Consider the following 19,926-nt stretch of genomic DNA (forward strand, 5'->3'; position numbering starts at 1 on the left):
AAGTGCCCTAAAACGAAAGCTTAACTCGTTTCCGTCAATCACTGTTAAAGAACATGTAAAACTCTATGATTTGTTAGACATTCTTACGGAGATAGAATCAGCGATGTTAAATCCACAATATGCTACTTTGCTCAGTTATTACAACTCATCATCTGGTGTTATTCCTATTATTTCTAAACTGCCACACTTTTTGCAAGAGAAATGGACAACTGTTGCTTCAGCTTACAAAAAATCACATTCTGTTATATTCCCTCCGTTCAGTGTTTTTGTCAGCTTCATTAGAGATACCTGTAATATTCGAAATGATCCAGCTTTTGCATACACCAGCACTAATCAAGTAGGCACTAACAAACCTCGTACTTCTGTTGTTTCTAGAAGATTAGACGTTACCTCAAGTAGTTTAGTACGCTGTCCGTTACATAAAGCGGGTCATTCTTTAAATAATTGTCGCATCTTTAGAAAGCTTACCTTTCAAGACCGTAAGAAATTTCTTCGTGAAAAGAACATTTGCTTCAAATGCTGCCAATCGAGTGAACATGTAGCTGTAAACTGTACGGTTTCTGTTAAATATCAGATTTGTGGAAATACACGTCACCCCACTGCACTGCATATAGATAAGTCATTGAATTCACACAATGAAACTTCAAACAATCATGGCGGGGAGTCAGTCAAAGACATTGTTTCTACAAAATGTACTACATTATGCGGAAATCTTCTTGGTGGACGTTCATGTGGAAAAATGGTTCTCGTAGATGTTTATTGCGTTACCGCACCCGAAAACTCTGTTAGAGTATACGCTGTCATAGATGACCAGAGCAATAAATCTCTAGCGTCGCCAAATCTATTAGATAAACTTGGTGATGTAGGTACATCAGAAACATTTAATATGTCTTCATGTTCCGGTAAATCCACCTAAACTGGTAGGCTTGTCAACGGGTTAGTTGTCAAATCAGTAAGCAACAAATGCTCTTTTGATCTACCTGACGTAATTGAATGTGAATGTATTCCTAATGACTTACCTCAAATAGCAACAGCTGACGTTGCCTCAGCACACTCACATCTCAGTAGAATAGCTCAATACTTTCCTGAACTAGATACTAATGTCAAAGTTGAACTTCTGATAGGGCGTGACATTCCTGAGATCCACCATGTTCAAGATCAAATCCTTGGAGGTAAAGGTCAACCTTTTGCACAGAAACTCCCACTTGGTTGGGTTGTCATTGGAGAAGTCTGTCTTGGTAAGGTACATGCACCATCTTCTATTAATGTTCGTAAGACAAATGTTCTCAGCAATGGTAGGCATACAACATTTCCACTATGTGAGTACTTTGAAATCAGTCAACATAAACTTGATATTCAGGATGAAATATTTGCAAAAACTCCATATGACAACAAAATTGATCTTTCTGTAGAAGATAAGCAATTTGTTTCTCTGATGAAAAGTAGTCTTGTTAAGGATGAAACAGGTTTCTGGACAGCACCACTACCGTTCAAACAACCTAAACCACCTGTACCTAACAATCGCCAACAAGCCCACAAAAGAGCACTGATACTTGATAGAAACTTGCATAAAAATCCTTTGAAGCGTGATCAGTTCATGACCTTTATGGATAAAGTATTAAAGAGCGGTGCAGCAGAAACAGCACCAACTACCTTTGCTGGAGAATGTTGGTATCTTCCTTTATTTGGGGTGTACCACCCAAAGAAACCGAATGAAATCCGAGGTGTATTTGATTCATCAGCTGTTTATGAGGGTGTATCACTAAACAGTCAAGTTACTCCCCCTGGCACTGATTGGGATGAACCTCTAAGTCCTGATCATGAGGAAAAATGGAACGTGTGGCTTGCATCACTTAAATCGTTAGATAGCTTTAAAATCCCACGCATGATCGTTCCTATTTCAATATCGCCTGTACACAATCCTGAAATCCACATCTTTTGTGACGCGAGTGAACAAGCAATATCTGCAGTTGCCTATCTGAAAGCAATTGACAATGATAGTACTGCTTTTTTAGGCTTCATTATGGGAAAGTCAAAACTTGCACCAGTAAAGGGTCACACAATACCCAGATTGGAACTATGTAGTGCTGTACTTGCTACTGAGCTAGGAGAAGCTATTTGTGTTCATATGAATCTATCTCATGATGTATTTCACTACTACACAGACAGTCAAATAACTTTAGGTTATATTTGCAATACAACTCGAAGATTCTTCACTTATGTTTCAAATCGTGTTGAAAAAATACATAAAGTCTCAAAACCGTCACAATGGTCCTATGTTGCATCAGAAAAGAACACCGCTGATATCGGTACAAGATTTTTAAACACAGCCTATATGACTCTCGTTGAAAGATGGACTAAAGGTCCTACATGGTTACTCTCTGAAAACTGTAGTGATTCACAAACAGAAACCTATCCCTTAATTGAAACAAATCAGGATAAAGATATCCGTCCGGAAGTAGTTGCGTTGAAAGTCAGTATACAAAACTTAGCAATTGGAAGTCATCGTTTTTGCAAGTTTTCTTCATGGAAATCGCTTGTATGCGCAATATCACATCTGAGACAGTTCATACAATTATGGAAATCAAAACGGAATGGTCAAAAAGTGGTTGTAAGTAAAAACGATCCAAATTTTAGGAAACGAACAGAAATGTTCATCCTCAAACAAGTTCAAAATGAATTTTATGAAAAGGAAATTGAGAATTTGAAGCTTAACAGACCTGTTCACAAATCTAGTTCGATACTTAAGCTTGACCCATTCTTCAATGATCATGGAATTCTTTGTGTAGGTGGTAGACTCAAGTATTCAACTCTCTTCGTTATAGAGAAACACCCTATCCTTGTTCCGGGTTCACATTATATAGCCAAACTTATTGCTCCACATTGTCATGAACTCATTTGACATCACGGTCGACATTTAACTGAAGGTAAAATCAGAAGTGAAGGATTTTGGATTATTGGAGCAAAACGAATAGTATATTCAGAAATTTCAAAATGTGTTTTGTGCAAAAGATTTCGAGGCAAAGTTAAAATTCAAAAGATGTCAGATCTACCAGAAGCAAGATTGGCAATTTGTCCACCTTTTCCTTATGTTGGAATAGACTGTTTTGGACCTTGGGAGGTAGTTACGCGCCGTACAAGAGGTGGCAGTTCAAATTCAAAACGATGGGCTGTTTTGTTTTGTTGTCTCTCTAGTAGAGCAGTTCATATAGAAGTCATTGAGGATATGAGCACCTCATGCTTTATCAACGCATTGAGACGTTTCATTTCAATTAGAGGCAAAGTGAAAGAAATCTTTTCAGATAGAGGGGCAAATTTTGTTGGAGGCGCAAAAGAACTTGGTATCCCTACAATATGTGTAGAAGACAAATAAGTTAAGACCTTTCTCAACAATCAAGGTACTGTTTGGAGGTTGAACACACCATATTCGTCTCACATGGGTGGCTCCTGGGAAAGACTCATTGGAATAGCACGTCGCATCATTGATTCAATCTTGTATGAAAATAAACACAAGAAGCTAACACATGAGGTTCTAAGTACACATATGGCAGAGATAACAGCCATAATGAACTCTCGTCCGTTGATTCCTATTTCAACTGATGGAGGATTTCCTGATGTTTTGTCACCTAATTCTCTATTAACTACTTAAACAGATGCATGTGTTGAAAACTTTAGCAATCTAAACATCCGAGATGTGTATACTTCACAGTGGAAACTAGTTCAAATTATGGCAGACCAATTTTGGACTTTGTGGCAACGACAATATTTGCAAACATTACAACTTAGAAGGAAGTGGCAACAGACTCAAATCGATATAAAAGAAGGTGACATTGTGATTCTAAAAGACAATAAACAACATAGAAACTTTTGGCCTCTTGCTATTGTCGAGCACGCGCTTCCAAGTAAAGACAGTCACGTTCGAAAAGATTTGTTAAGGACAATAAAAGATGGTCAACCTCGTGTGTTTGTGAGACCTATCACATAAACTATTCTATTAAGCCATAATGAGGTGTGAACTTTGTGAGAACTGTGAATCATGGACTTTATTTTTTACATTTGTTGTATTATGGTTCTTGGTTTTTTTTTATGATTAACTATAGTTAGGTAAACTATATGTTTGGGATTTTTCTTTGTGTCTTTGCATTCAATTTTAAGTAATCATATTTTCATATCAGACGGGGAGTGTAATGTTCTCAATTACAATTTTGATATTTTTCCCTTGTCCCAATAGGTATTGTTTAGTTATATTTTCATTGGTTATATCTAACATTTGATATATTTAGATGTTCTAATAATTAACCTATTCCTATGTCCTATTTCATGACCCTAGGGTACGCTTGATTTCTATTTTGGATATTGTACTTTTACTTTCATTTTTGAGTCATTTCCTGTTTCCGGGTTTGAGATTACATGTGAACCACATAAGTCAGAGCATTGAACCAATGCGTTTTCCATCGAGATTTTTTGAGTCAATCTTTTCATGACAGACCACTATGTAAATCATATTATTATCTTTAATGCTTATATTTTATAGTTGCATACATATTTTTGATTGGAAAAGAGAAATTAATGATATTTTTTACACAATTGGCACACATGTTGTTTTCTTACATTTTGCCTAGATAAGCCATGCCTTTATAGTTTATGATAGGTATTTTGAGTTGTTTTCATTCCACTTGCAGTATCAATGATATTGTGACGTAAAATATGATATATCATAATTATTTATGCATCCCACATTCCCTTCACCAGTTTTGAGATATTTTGAGATACTTTGAGGGGGAGATTTTCCTTTTTGAAAAATTGATCTTACCCATGCATCATAAAGGGAGATAATTCAAGTTTATTTCATAACACTTTTCTTTAAAATATTGTGTGATGTATTATTTGTTATCTGTATTTTGATTCTGATAAATATCTTTGATATTTTGAATGTATGATAATTTTGATTGGACAATTATTTAGGAAAATCCTTTTTTGTATATTTTCAGCTTTTTACCACACACACTATGTGCATTCATCAAATAAAAGTGAACTTCAAATGTTTTTGATTGAGGCCCATAGATGGTTATCTATCTGTCTGTACCTGTCTGGCTACGAGGCGGAATAGATAATATGACTCAAAAATAAACTATCTATTGTATTGTGTGCGTCATTAATTTTCTGATGACGCGCACTGTATTACATTCTTTTGATTTCTGCTTGATTATTCTTTGATTGAAATATTTTTTATGTTAATACCAAGGGGTTTTAAACATTTAAGGTTCATATCGTTCCTCCTGTTGTTTTAAAGACTACTGACAGTTGTTTTTATCACAATGTTTATTATGGTATTAGAATCTTCGATACTCTCAACCCTTCAACATAACATACTCTCCATTCACAATATTGAGCGTTTAAAACTATTTCATGAAATAAGCAAAGTGAACATTAACTATACTTTAAAGTAATTACATGAAAAATTATTTATTTCTATAAAAAATATAAGATTTCAACCAAACTACCGCTCATAACCATAAATGGCGAAAAAATGTAGTTATTGTCAGATTAACAAGATTCATATTTATACGTTGTAATTAGTAATATGGGTAATTTTGGGGTCAATTGTTAGGAAAAGGAAATTTCAATTTTTTATGCTCTTTGAAACTGATTTTGCTTCATTCATTCGTATCATGACATACCTAAATGTGCGAAATGCTGCCTATGTTATTTCTACATCTATATCTTACAATAAAAGTAACGACTCGAGGTAGGTTTAACTTTGCCCTTTTATATTAGTCTATTTTTTCATTTCAAACCTTATTAAATGTTTGCAAATTTACAGGTTTCGTGTCAACATAGAAAGTTTATAACCATTAAACAACTGTTTCTTTTGTAAGTTTATATAGAAAGACATACGGTTTAAAAGAGTAACCAAGGGAACCAAGGTTATAGCGGTAATCAAAAGAATGAAATCCAGGGACAAAGACCAGACATGGAAAACAGACATACACAACAAAGAACATCAAGTAACTAAAATCAAGCATACAAAGTAACAAATGATAAACTCGGACTCCACTAAAAACTGGGAGCATGGACCAGATGCACCAGTAGGGTAAGCGTCCTCTGCTTTTCTAGAAACACCCGCCGAGTTGTTCATAAAAGTCAAGTCCGGGGAAGACAAACGAGGAAAGGAAAACTATGACACGTTGACTAAATCCGTTTTCATGGTGCAGATGGATACACCGTAACGATCCACGAGTTCATGATGACGACCATTAAACTTCTGTAGTGACGACTTCAATCTTGTAGCAACATAACCCTGTTCCAGAAGCCTATTTGTTAGAGTTCTAGCGCGATACAAAAAATCTGCGTAGTTTCGGCAAGCTCTGGCATAACGTATGAGTTGTGATATGAACACTCCATACGCAGGTGTTGAAGGGATGTCGCCACAGATGAAAGCAAAGTTGACAATTTTGAATGAAAGGTCATCACGTTTGTCGTAAAGTTTGGTAAATAGTTTTCTTTTACCATCAATTTCTAAGTGCAGGTCAAGATATGAGTCTGGCTTCACAGTGTCTGTATAAATGAATATTATAGATATTACACAGTAACTTAGACTAAATGTTGCATATGATTTTTCTTTGATGACATATTTTCTAGGTAAACGAAATATGGATCACCAATAAATCAGTTATGCTATTTCATATGTATATGTTTCAGTTGCATCTCAGATCTTTGTATGACAAGGTGACGATGTTAACTAAAATGTCCATACCGGTCAAAAACAGCTTTCGTATGGAGAGGACCTGATAATTTCACAACTTACAGTATCAGTGGTGACATTAACAGTCATGTTCAGTCAAGTAACAGAATCAAAATAGTAGAGGACTTGGAGAATATGACTTGTCTATTCAGAACATATCAAAAAAGGACCAGGGCACATACAGATGTCTTACAGCAAGCAGTGGAAACACGTTACATCAAGACTTTTATCTTAGTAAGGATAGTAAACATTGATTAAATTCCTTTACTTTCTTACAACTTTCTTGATGTTTGTTTAGCAAAAAATTTAATCACCAGCTTCTTAAATTGCCTTTCTCTCTACAAAAGAGTGAAAATGGAAGCATCTCTTAAAAATAACATGTCATTTCAATCTAAACCATGGTGACGTAATGGACAAAATTCGCATATTCACTGAAGTTGTTTCTTCACTATTAACTCTATCAAAGATAGTCGTGAAGAAAAACAACAATAATTTAAATGCCAAATAGATTTTCCACTTGCATTAATATTTAAATGGTAATGAAAAAAAAATTTCCTGAGTGTGTGCTTATAGTGAGATAATTATAAAGTAATAGATGAAGTAATTTTAATCAAATTATATTTCAAAATAAAAGTCACCTGATTTAGTTTGGTAAAAGATAAAAATATGTTGTGTCTTATCAGATTAAATAATAATTGCATCAGTTTTTAGGTAGGAAATATTTTAGGCAAGGAAACATTTTTCTTTAATATGGTCAAAACCATGTGTTGTTGAAGAAAGTAAAATAAGATTTTAAACACACAATTTGTTTTAATAGATTATCTAGTAATTATCGTAAATCCAAAATATTTAACATTGAAGCCTGATGTTGGTAGTGTTGCCAATGTGTCATTTAAAGTCTTGCGTTTTTCGGTCCGGGGTGTTGCTTAGAAGAACATGAGAGGAAGCAAACATGGAATATGGGAAGTACACAAATTGAAAAATGACATTTATCATCTATCTTTGACAATATTACCATATAAAGATAGTGACTACCGAAAATAAGGGGTACCAATCAGGAATTCGATGGGGAGCACTGATGACGCTTAAAGGTAAAGGTACATGAGAATGTCTAACAATGTAGCAAAATTAAAATTTTAAAAATAAGGAAAATTATGTTAAATGATTTGCTTTCATTTGTTTATTTACCCCCAACACTATTTATTCATGCATTGTATTATACGTGGCACATACTAACAAGTCATTCAGTTGATTAATCGGTGATGGAATAATTTCCTATTTCGATATTTTTGGTTTCGAGTACTTCTTGTATATGACTTTATTGTGGATTTTAAACTCCATTTGTATGTGCTACTTATGCTTCAAATGAGATGGTGTTCATTGAAAGATGTGTATAGCATATTCATATAATTGGTATTTTTGTATTAACTAGTGATCTCATTTCTGATTTCGCCCAATCAAACAACATGCAGCACGTCAGCAAGCATTCATATACATTGTACTACAACGGACAAATATGCTTAGGCTGTATCGAGATCATGGACACGTATTAGAAATGGTATAATCATTAGACCTAATGTAGAACATGACAATATTGGTAACGTACCTGTGATGACTTTACGTTACTTTGACTACCGAGATGCAGGTCTTTATGTTTTATTAGTCAAAACATCAAGAAACATCTTATAGCGCATCATCACAGAGAAACACAACAATGAACATAAAATAACCAAGTCCCAGTTTTAAGTGAGTATTAGTTTATAGAATCTTTATACATATATTGACAAAGCTACTAAGAGAAAAATATATTTATAGGACTAACAATTGAAAGAAGGTAAATAAGATTTGTTAATGAGTGCATTAGCTCTTTAAAAAATAATGAACTATTTGGTGTGTGTGTGTGTGTGTGTGTGTGCGTGTGTGCGAAATCCTCTCCCGTTATCGGCGGTGGTTACCATATTTTTTATATCTTTTTATAATGTATATTACACAAACTCTGTTTAGCTATCTTAAACAATCATATGCAGGAAAAAACTTAAGTGAGCCCTCCGTAACACCAAATACAATTTAAATTACGATGCGAAAATATAGCGTGACGAAGTCAGACAGTAAAATTTAGGATAAGTATCGAAACACTTTATGGCATGTTGATGAACTGCGATGAAATTTTAACAAGGCCAGGGGAGAAGATATAAAGTCCTTTAAAACAACTTAAAACAAATTTTATCCACTGTATTTGACAAAATGTTAAACCATTGAAAGTAAGAGAAAACAATTTCGTAACAAACCACTTTGAGTTTTCATATCACAACACTTACGTCATGCCTGAGCTTGCCGTAACAACGCAGAACTTTTGTTCCGCGTTAGACTTCTAACAATTAGGCTTCTAGAACTGGGTTTTGCTTGTACAAGTTTGAAGTCATCACTACAGAAGTGTTATGATCGTCATTATGAATTCGTGGTTCGTTTCGGTGTATCCATCTTCACCATGAGAACCGATTTGTTCAACGTGACATAGTTTTCCTTTCCTCTTTCCTCTACACCAGACTTGGGTTTTTATGAGCAGCTCAGCAGGTGTTTTTAAACAAGCAGAATACGTTTATCATACCGGTGCACTTGTTCCATTCACACAGTTTAAGTGGAGTTCGAGTTGCACATTTACTTTTGTTACTGTGTTCGTATTATTTTGGTTATTTTAATGTTCTCTGCTGTGTTTGTCTGTATACATGTCTGGTCTTGTCCCTGGATTACATTCTGATGATTTCCGCTATAATCTTCGTTCTCTTAATTACTCTTGCATTGCAAAATGGAACTTACTTTTTGCTTAAATTAATAATTTTCCAAATGTCAATTAGAGTAAATTACTGCCAACTTTAATCATGTAAACAAACACACGCAACATTCCGATGGGTCAGCTGTTCTCATTCATTTCAGTAGCGTGAATAAACATTAAATATATATTTAATTAAGATATTAAACGTTATGTTTTAAAAATGTTGTATTTTATTCCGTAAAAATTACTGACATACTCGACTATTGCCATATCTAACATCGGTCTACTTATTCGCCCTTTTCCTTCATTATAAAAACAACAAAGCAGAGTTTCACTATAGCGACATAGCTAGCGTAAAGTGTACAACTAAATATGGACAAATATGGCGGGTCTAAGGTTGCCGTAGTAGGTCACGATAATTTAAAAATAAAGTACCGCTATTGTCCTATTAGAATCGAAATAAATCACGGAAACTCCTTTCTATCATTGTTTTACCACGGACTGACCATTTATGCCGATATTTTTAAATGATGCGGCATAAATGGTCAGCCCGTAGTAAAACAATGATAAAATGGAGTTTCTGTGATTTATTTCCTTATCATGCTTTGCTGGCGTAGAATTATTCATTTACGTTGGATTTTTTTAATGTTGGGTTCATAAAAGACCTTTGTTTATTGTATAGTTGTGATTTATCCGTTCAAATTTCCTACTCAAGCCAATTTATACATAAATGTTTCCATTACCTTATTGTAGACTATGGTTACGAAAATGAAACTCGAAGATATCAATTTGTATGACATGGAATTTATTCGCTAGAATACATTTTCCCCTTTGATTGCTTTTCTAAATTGTTGTGTAGTATTGTAATTGATAATGTATGTCAATATTTGTCATGAAATCGTTAAAACTAAACATTTTTATTTCATTGTGTATTGTTAAAAAAAACCCTTACTATTCACAGTACAAAACAGGTGTAGTTTGGTTTGCATTCATATTGGGAACACAAATTTTTGCTTTTTTTTTTAAATATTTTACAATAAAAAGTTAAACGACTTATGAGACATAATGACTTACTTGACTTAATCCTATCAATTTATGGGAAGATCATAAGCCACCAACTATCGATAAACATCATGTCCAGTGCAGCCTGCCTCCATTATTTCTTATGCTGTGCACCTCCTCCAGGAGTTTTTTGGTCTATCACGCGGTGGTTTACCTACAGATTCAACTAAACAGACTGTCTCGTTGTTGTTCCTTGACTTTTTCAGAGTTTTCCCTACAAAGTCAACTGAACTGACTGTCTTGTTGTTGTTCCTTAACTTTTTCAGAGGACAAGACAGTCTGTTCAGTTGAATCTGTAGGGAAAACCACCGAATGGTAAACCAAAAAATTCCTGGAGGAGGTGCACAGCAGAAGAGATAATGGAGGCAGGCTGCACTGGGCTTAATGTTGATCCAGGTACTCTTTCGATTACGCATGGGAGTTAGAATTTGTTCGTATTCTGACAGAGGTAATAGTTAGAGGTGCGGTTAGGCCAGACAATTTGTTGTTTTCTTTGCAGGAAACTGTAGATAAATATTAATTTTGTCTTTTTGTCAGAGGAAACGATTGTTTTCATGCTTCAATCCCGTAAAATAGGACTGCTTTTTCCTAGGAGTTGAATGCCCTGATTTTGGTAGATATGTAATCTCTCAAGCTTTCCATATTTTATTTAACATGTTGAAGGCTATTTTGGATTTCCTTACCTTCACTTTGATATCCCTTGATAGACAATTTAAATTCTCCACATGACAGAGTAAATATAAAACATAATTACTCACCTCTTTGTGAAGTAAAATGCTTAAATGTCAATAGGGATATTTTTTTTTTCGTTTTTTTAAGACAAGGGTAAACCTTGGTTGATATTTTTATGTCCATATCATAAGCTCACTTACGGCAAAAATACGATATTTAATTAAATTGAAATAAAATGTTTCTCATTGAAAGTTAAATTGTATGTGTGGTGGTGTATATAATTCCTTTTTTTTAATTCTAAGGACTAAATGTTTTATCTTTGCAAAGATGTTTAATTATATTAAGTACGAGTCTTGTAAAAATCCTATACGAACGTCTGAAGTGGTCAGAAAAACAAACATCGCAGTTTTACAACAAATTTCCCTTTACTCTGTAACCCGAAAATTTACGATTGTTTGGATGTATGGGGATCAAATCATATTAGATACAACTGATAATGAAGCTACATTGATAGAGTCAAAGTTAAAAATGACAATTTATGACAAAGTTACCACTGAGAATGGTCCTATTTCTACACTTCGTGTTACAAATTTCGTAATGAACTTCGAATTGAAGATTTCAGTTGTCAGATATATAATGACTTCGGGAACATGGAGTCATCTTTTGACGAAAGTGATGTTTTTTTCACACGATTATGTATCAAAGTACAAAAAAAGGGTAAGCTAAAAACTTTAAAACACCAACAAAAAATGTTTTGTTTTGAATAACAAAAATAGTATTTGAAGAGCTACAACTGCATGTATGATCAATATTAAATATTTATTGTATGGTAATATAGATGAACAATTGAAGAATTGTTAATGTTCCACACACGAAGGCCATTGTCAGTCTTGTAAAATTACATAATTGCTTCCGGGCTTCAGATTGGGATCATGCTGCCCGTCTCTCGTGCATTTTTTGTATTCTGTCTTTCTTTCTTGTTTGTTTGTTCTTGTCTTTTAAAATCTTCTCAAACGTGTGAATTTACCTTTTTTATTGACACTTCGATATTTTTAATTTACTTTTCATATAAAAACTTAAGATTAGAAAAGCAGCGAGACAACGAACATAAAAAACTTAAGCACCAACTCCGAAGCGCCATCGGGTGCTTCCGAAGAGTAAGCATATCGTGTTCCGAAAGCGGAATCCGCCAAATCAAAAGTGAAGGCTTTAGTTACGAACATTAACAATCAGTCTTGTTAAGTTATTTTCAAAGTGGTTTTAGTATAAGTGTTTGCATTAAAAAAAAGTATTGTCTTTTCTAACATACGATATCATGGAAGGAGATATTCAGAAGACGGAGTTAGGATACTATACAGGTGTCCATATATCAATTGGAATCAACATGAAAACTGATTTATTCAACGGGTCATAGTTTTCCTTTCCTCGTTTGTCTACCCCGGACATGACTTTTTATGAGGAACTCGGCGAGTGTTTCTAGAAAAGCAGAGGACGCTTACCCTACCGATGCACCTGGTCCATGCTCCCAGTTTTTAGTGGAGTCCGAGTTGCTCATTTACTTTTGTTACTTTGTATGTATGATTTTAGTTACTTTATGTTCTTCGTTGTGTGTGTCTGTTTTCCATGTCTGGTCTTTTTCCCTGGATTACATTCTTTTGATTACCGCTATAACCTTGGTTCCCTTAATTACTCTATCGTATTTATAGTTATGACATTAATAAGTACTTAAAAACACAAGAAAATGTCAAGTAGCAGTAAGTGCCTCTTTCAATCATGAGTATCCTAGTGATACATTGTATATTTAACTTACTGTGGACCTTTTATAAATATAGCAGAAATGTTATAGCCGATTTATTAAGTAACTAGTAACTATTGACAATATCATTATTTTTTAAAATTTTTATTTAGACTAAGTGGTCTCCAATTGCAAATGTCCGTTACAATTCAAAGGTAAAATATTATTGATACTCATATATTTTTCGAATAGTTGAATTACCAATATCAATTTAGGGGAACATATTAAATTCTATTGACTGAGATTGAGAATATGATGGGGAAAGTTGGTAGAAAAGTTTAAAAAGTAATTTTTAAAATACATGAGATTGTATTTAATCGTATTAAAACCGTGGAATTGATAGTTTTCTTTGCAAAATGGGTATTGGTACTAGAAAGAATTGGAAATGATGGGATATTATATGGTTAAAAGGAGAACTTCAAACCATTTAAGAGCTAAGAACATCAAGGATGAAGTATTTTACTTTTTCACTTGTGACGTTGTATGCATGACACGATTAAAAATTTACTATCAAGCGCACGGTATTGTTCAATGTGAATGATAAGTTTATTAATGATAATATCCGTAATAATGGATATAATTAATTCAAGACTTGTGACAACCATTCCAATAGAGACAGATTGATACATTAATTTGCTCTTCTCAATGAATCTTTTTTTGCTCATTCATATTTTTTCTACTACTTATATGATATCTGTTTCGTATTTTCTTCAGAAATAATCATGATATTCAAAGACGCGGAAGTTATAGAACTGCTCCATATGTTCAACACGCTTATGGGGATTTTTTGATGTTACAATTGGAAAAAAACTTATGAAACTGCATTAAGTTTAACTAGTAACACTGATTTAACTCTCGTCAAGATACTATCAATGAAATAGAGGTCTACAGTCGAATGCTAGGACAGTGCTAACATCTGATCGGATATTAATTACGAGTTAACCAAATGGCTCATACGAGCATTGAACATTTATAAGATATTGCTCCCGTCTTGTATAGACAGTTACGGTTGTACTCTTCTGTTCTCTTCTTGTCTTATTATAGCATTGCAAATTATTGACGTAATGGTCTCAGTCTTGTATTCTTTGCCCCATAGGCTTCTATAGTATACCTTAAATTTTCATGATTTAAAAAAAAACAAGGAGTTTCAATCTAACTTTTGACCATGTTTTTCCATGAAGGAAATGTCAAAAATAATTTTAGGTCCATTTTAGAAAAAAAGGCATGAAATTTGTACACCAGGGACAGGTCGAACTAAAAATAGACTTTTTCTACTTTCACTTTTATTTTGAGTTCATAAAATAGACCCCTTTTATGAAGCATTATTTTTCATGAAAATACTTGTTTCCATCAAACACAAGTTTTTTTGTGTCATAGCTTGATACTTACACTGTACTTTTGATGAAACATGATAGTCATTTGCCAAGAAACAAAAACAGGAAAAGGCAAAAAGAAAGCGCACTATATTTTTTAGCCCCCATGTTTTGACAAGTGACAAGAATGAGGTTTATAATGGGAAGAATGGAGATATTGTTTTTTCATAATAATTTATTCTACCATTTTATTTAATGTCATTAGGAACCTAATCAAATCTTATTTTTGATTTGGTAATCTCTGAGATTAAAGTTAATATCCGTAGGCATAGCAGTTTTTTAATTGTCATATTATCGAGGAATATTGAAAACACGATGAAGGAGTTAATCTGTAAGGCTTATTACCCAGGACTTTTTTTTATTTTTATGCATCAATGTGGCAAAAATTCGTTCTTCCATATTTTGCCAAGCGCACTGGTGATCAGTTTCTAGTATCGGATCTCCTTATGGAATAACTATGATATATGACATAGTAGCATATCCGGCGTATTTCTTCAATATGTTGAAATAAATGTTCACTTTTTTAAATACATAATTTTTAATACAAACTCATTAAAACACGAAGGCAGAAATGGGTAATAATGAAGGTATTACTGAAATCAAAGTACTCATGTACTGAATCAATATGTCGCTTGTTTGAAAATTTACTTTAGAATAAAAAAAAGGATAAGATATACATAAGAAACCGGGATCAACGCATCAAAACACAAATTTGTTGTATTAATTTATTAACATTAAACCCACTTATTAAATTGCACCATGATGCTCAGCATAAGTGACACTAATTTAGTCTTTAAACTAGTACCCAAAAGTTCAAGTGGCATCGAAGCAGTGCACAAGTTTGCGTTTTATTCAATTTCGAGAGTGTTTACATGGTACACTTAAAATCAATGAACACAATATTCCCCGAAGTTTTTTTTCAATTTTAAGTCCCTTTACACTCGTGTACAGCTCTATTATCGCATATAATCCAAGTTACATCTAGTTTTGAAATAACATAACGTTTCTTAAAATGTGGCCAAAAAACGAAATAGAACAATGCTTCTGAAAATCTTTCCTGTACTTGTTTAATATCTAGTAAATCTTTCTTTTGCCCAATTGTAAGACACACATTCTTTTTTTTTTTGTAAGTACATGCAGTGAATTAAACATAAATATACTGTTGTCTACAAGCAAGTGCAAGTGTCTTCTTTAAAATTGCCTCTTTAAGCTTCATTCCTCCTCATACTTTGTTCTATTATCAAAACATGAAAATTTCACTTCCTGTTCATCAACAAACAACACTTTCAAAAATATCTAGCATCTTCTGTTACATTCCTAATACCATGTTATTCCATGTGGCCAAAACAGCTCTCCAGAGTCAATATAAGCAAGTTATTATTTTATTGACCTATCCAACATCAAGGCATAACATAATAAATGGTTGTAGGTATCAGCTTGAACTCAACAATTTACTTTGGTGCATCCTGAAATATATAAATATACACAATATAGTTATACACATATACCATACTCTAATATACAGCTTATTACAAGACACCTAATATCAGGGTTTTCTGTAGGTCATTACAACCTTTATATAAAGATATTAACTATTTTCACTTCATAAAACCATGTCCACCATAATAAGAAAATGACAAAAATATTAAACACATCATGTTATAACTATTGACCAAATATGTAACAATAAGTCAAGCTATGAAAATTGCAAGCAACACTATTGGTAGACAGACAAGATGACTGTGATTGTGCTTGTATATTTGTAAGAAGGGTACATGCCTTATAAATGTGGTAGCCAGTACATCACACTATTTACAAATTTGCTAAAATTAAAAATGAAACAATTAAAGGCACAGCTAACAATTTAAAAAAAAATCCATTGTATATTTCTTCATCGGGTATTAATATGTTCATTGTATATGTCAGTTGTAGTCTCATTTACTACTGGTACTTAGATACAAGTATTAACAAGATGTAATCATTGAAATATTAATAGACAGTGCTACAATTCATCATCACCCATATGCAACTGTGTTTGTCAGTGTGCATTTAAAATGCACTTTGAAGTACGAAATATATTAAATCACCTGGTTGTACTGGCAAATGTCTTTCATATTTGGTCATCTTCTACATCACTTGGATAATACATACATACATACATTTATGCGTATGTATACAATCCTTGTTCAAACTGTTCAGGTAGTAAGAAGAGAGGGTCCTAAAATTATAAATGCAATTGAGTCCCATGTGTTCCTTTAAAATTTATATTTGTGAACTGATTATACAATTTGCTGATAAATAACAAACATGTATGAAATGGGTTGTCATAGTATTATCTTGTGTTTACAACAGCTATATTTTGGTGAAAATCATGCAAACATATTGCTCTTTCAAAATTTTTAATGCCTTTGTAATTATAAGAAATCAGTTAAAAAGAAAATACACTCCTGATGCTGAAAAATTGTTATGAAATCTCAAAGTGCATTTATTCCTGAATTCATACACATACATGTACTGCTAAATTCCCCATTTAATCTAAACTGCTGTTCAATGCAGAATGAAATTATGTTCACTTTAAATGCAAAATATTGTAAAAAAAATTATCTCCCCTTGTAGAATGTTTTAGTTCTACATGTAGAATGTTATATGATATATCGGACCAGAAACCTAAGTAATCGTTAAACCTGTTTATGATAGAAACTTTATATCAATTTAAGTATCAGTCTTTGTTAGAATCATGCAAATTCTGTTAAATGTGATACACATAAAAAGGCTACATATGTTTTTATTATTATTATTATCAAGTTGCTTTATAGGTCTATATGTTGAAACGTTTAATTATTCATTCCAATCTGTCTACTCTTAAGTGTTAATCCACATGAAAAATCCAAAAGTTTTTGTTTTTTTTTTAATTTTTGTATTTTAGTGTCATTTACAGGGTTATCTCCCTAAATTTGATTTCTGCAGTATATTCTATGTAACTAATCTACTATGAACAAGGTCTAAATGAAAAGTCACATGTTTTTACTTTCTGTTAACTATGACATTTAAAAAAAAAATCAAAATAAAATTGTGTAGGCTTTCCAACCATGAATCACATTTAGCATGATTCTTACCTGCAGTGCTACTTTATTATTTTATTTAAATGTAAACAATGCAATAACATATGTGGTATATAATTAATAATAAGAGGTTGATTATTTCAACAGAAGACAAACATGAATAGATTAAGTAACCTACATTTCAAACATATTCAATATCGCCTAGGTTTTATTATTTTTGAAAGCGTTATAGCTTCATAGTAATTTCGCCTCTTGTCCATCAAAATCCAAGTTTGTGTAAGTGTCGGGCAGTGGGTGAAACGTTGTCATAAGTAACCCACCACTATGACATTGCAATTGGCTGTTTGTGCCACTGGAATCAATCAATGAATAGAGATTTTCAATATGATTTGTCAAAATGAGTTATAAATTCACTGAAATGCACTGCAAATGAACATTTCCACGAATTACATTCTTTTGATGACCACTATAACCTTGGTTAACTTGATTATTCTTTCACACCACTGGGCCTATACCGCTGCTGGAGGATTTTGTCCCCGACGGTATAATCAACCACGTAATACAATTTTTAGATTTAAAGGAATGAAAGAAAAACTGGCTCGGACGTCACCCAGTATAAAAAGGTATGAACCTGACAGCAGATCGGAAACTCTGTTGTCTTGTAAGAATGTGGTGTCCCCAGATGGGAATCTTAGCACACTTACATCTGGTATGGAAAGTGATCAGACCATTCCAACAAAAAGTGCTTCCGAGTTGCTGTAAACTTGGTTCCCTTGATTATTCTTTAAATAAAAGATAACGCAGTCGTAAACTTCAGTTGTTGGAAATTCTTTCGAAAAAACTTCAATTATTTATAGTTATGCAAATGGCTTTCTTTTGGTGAACATTTCAAGAGCAGATAACTCTATTTTAGTAAAAATATTCCTACGGATATGTCAATTGTTTTACCTACTGTTCATTCAGAGATTATTGCGTTCAATACTTATTTCATTATTTTGTTTTCATTTGACCCTTAACATCCACAACAGGTTCATGTTTGTTAAAATTTCCGAATTCAATAATGCTATTTAAGTAGCTTGCATTTTTTCCGAATTTACTGTAAATTTGTAATAATTACGCCACAGTTTTCTATTATTCTAGATAAAAAAAAAATCCTTTGTTTAAATGGGACAATTATAATAATGGGACATGATAATCACGCTGTGTGACTTTGGGACCAAAGCTGCGTTACTTTCACCAAAATACCAAAATACTCAGAGATTACCAAATGGTCTTCAACAGAGGTAAAGACACCTTAAAGTAAACTCAGAAATGTCAAAGCAACAAAAGTGATAAATCCAGTGAAAAAAATTTAAGGTCTTGTATTCAACCACATTAATTAGCAGTTTTCTTGTCAACAATATGTTTACATTCATTGACTGAATAGACTTATTTAAATAAATAATCTTATCTTATTAGATATATGTTCGTGTATATGTAGTGTTAGTATTCTATAGTTTGATTCCATAGTATCTCCTTTGCATTACGTATAGAAGGCAAACCCAATACCGGTGGTCAAAATACTAAGCAGTCGATAAAAATTCAAAACAACAATTGCAGGACATGTTTTGTGTTATACAAGTAATCTGTATATTCTTCTATCAAATGTCGAAATATCATTATGATGGTGAATGTTGATCTGTTACAGGCATGAATGAATGACAAGGGTTATTGGCCGCCATTTTTGTTTTTGTTCAACCTCATTGCAAGTTCTTTGTCGTTAAAACATTTGATTATCATCTCATTATTGTGAGGAATGTCGCCTATAAAACAGACCATAATTCAGTTCTACTTATTTTATTATATTGTTGAAAATCAACGTTAAAATATGAATTTAATTTTGAATGCATACACGGATTTTTAGGGTGTATAGTAACCCAATGGCGAATTGATAAAAGAATAACTAACCATATATGTAATGTTGATCCGATTATGTTAGTTAACACATCTTGACCTGACCTTGATGACCTAAGATCCACACATTCAGGCTCCTGTTCGTCGTTACAAAAATCCAAATTTGTGATTGCACCGGTTGAGGGTTAACCATTGAAGATATATATATCCACCTTCAGTTCATAGATAGCTTTCTTTTATCTGACTTGAATTATCTCATAGATTATGGATTATATAGATAGATAGTTGCAATATCACTCGATTTTCACCGAAAAGGCGCCGAGCTAATTGCTTCATAATTACAGGTGTGTTCACTTTGTTTTTTAAAAGTACTTGAAAATATAACATAATTGTGTTATGTTTATTATTTTTTCGGTCAGATCGATTACATTTAATTTGTCTTTATGAATGATTTGTTTTGCTTTTTGCCAGTTTTTAAGTCAGTCTTTGATAGCATATTGTGTCATGAAGTATTTTAATCTTCATCACGGTTAAGCATGCCAATTACAATA

The 19,926-nt window shown here is 33.0% G+C and overlaps 1 protein-coding gene and 1 long non-coding RNA gene across 2 annotated transcripts; one reads left to right on the forward strand and one right to left on the reverse strand.

Moving 5' to 3' along the window:
• Window positions 1-103: 103 nt before the first annotated feature.
• Window positions 104-2,902, forward strand: LOC148605649 (uncharacterized). Its single transcript, XM_088547606.1, has 2 exons — window positions 104-866; window positions 1,029-2,902. Exons 1-2 carry the CDS (start codon window positions 104-106, stop codon window positions 2,900-2,902), a joined length of 2,637 nt encoding a protein of 878 aa, XP_088403732.1.
• Window positions 2,903-15,142: 12,240 nt separating this feature from the next.
• LOC148605650 (uncharacterized) lies at window positions 15,143-19,589 on the reverse strand. The gene is made up of 3 exons (XR_015915855.1): window positions 19,430-19,589; window positions 16,508-16,638; window positions 15,143-15,886 (listed from the first exon to the last, which is right to left on the reverse strand). It is a non-coding gene; the product is annotated as an uncharacterized LOC148605650 (long non-coding RNA).
• Between the last annotated feature and the right edge of the window lie 337 nt (window positions 19,590-19,926).

This window comes from Perna viridis, chromosome 10 (assembly GCF_037379345.1).
Source record: "Perna viridis isolate PV_CMFRI_1.1 ecotype Kerala chromosome 10, ASM3737934v1, whole genome shotgun sequence".
Classification (NCBI taxonomy): Eukaryota; Metazoa; Mollusca; class Bivalvia; order Mytilida; family Mytilidae; genus Perna; species Perna viridis.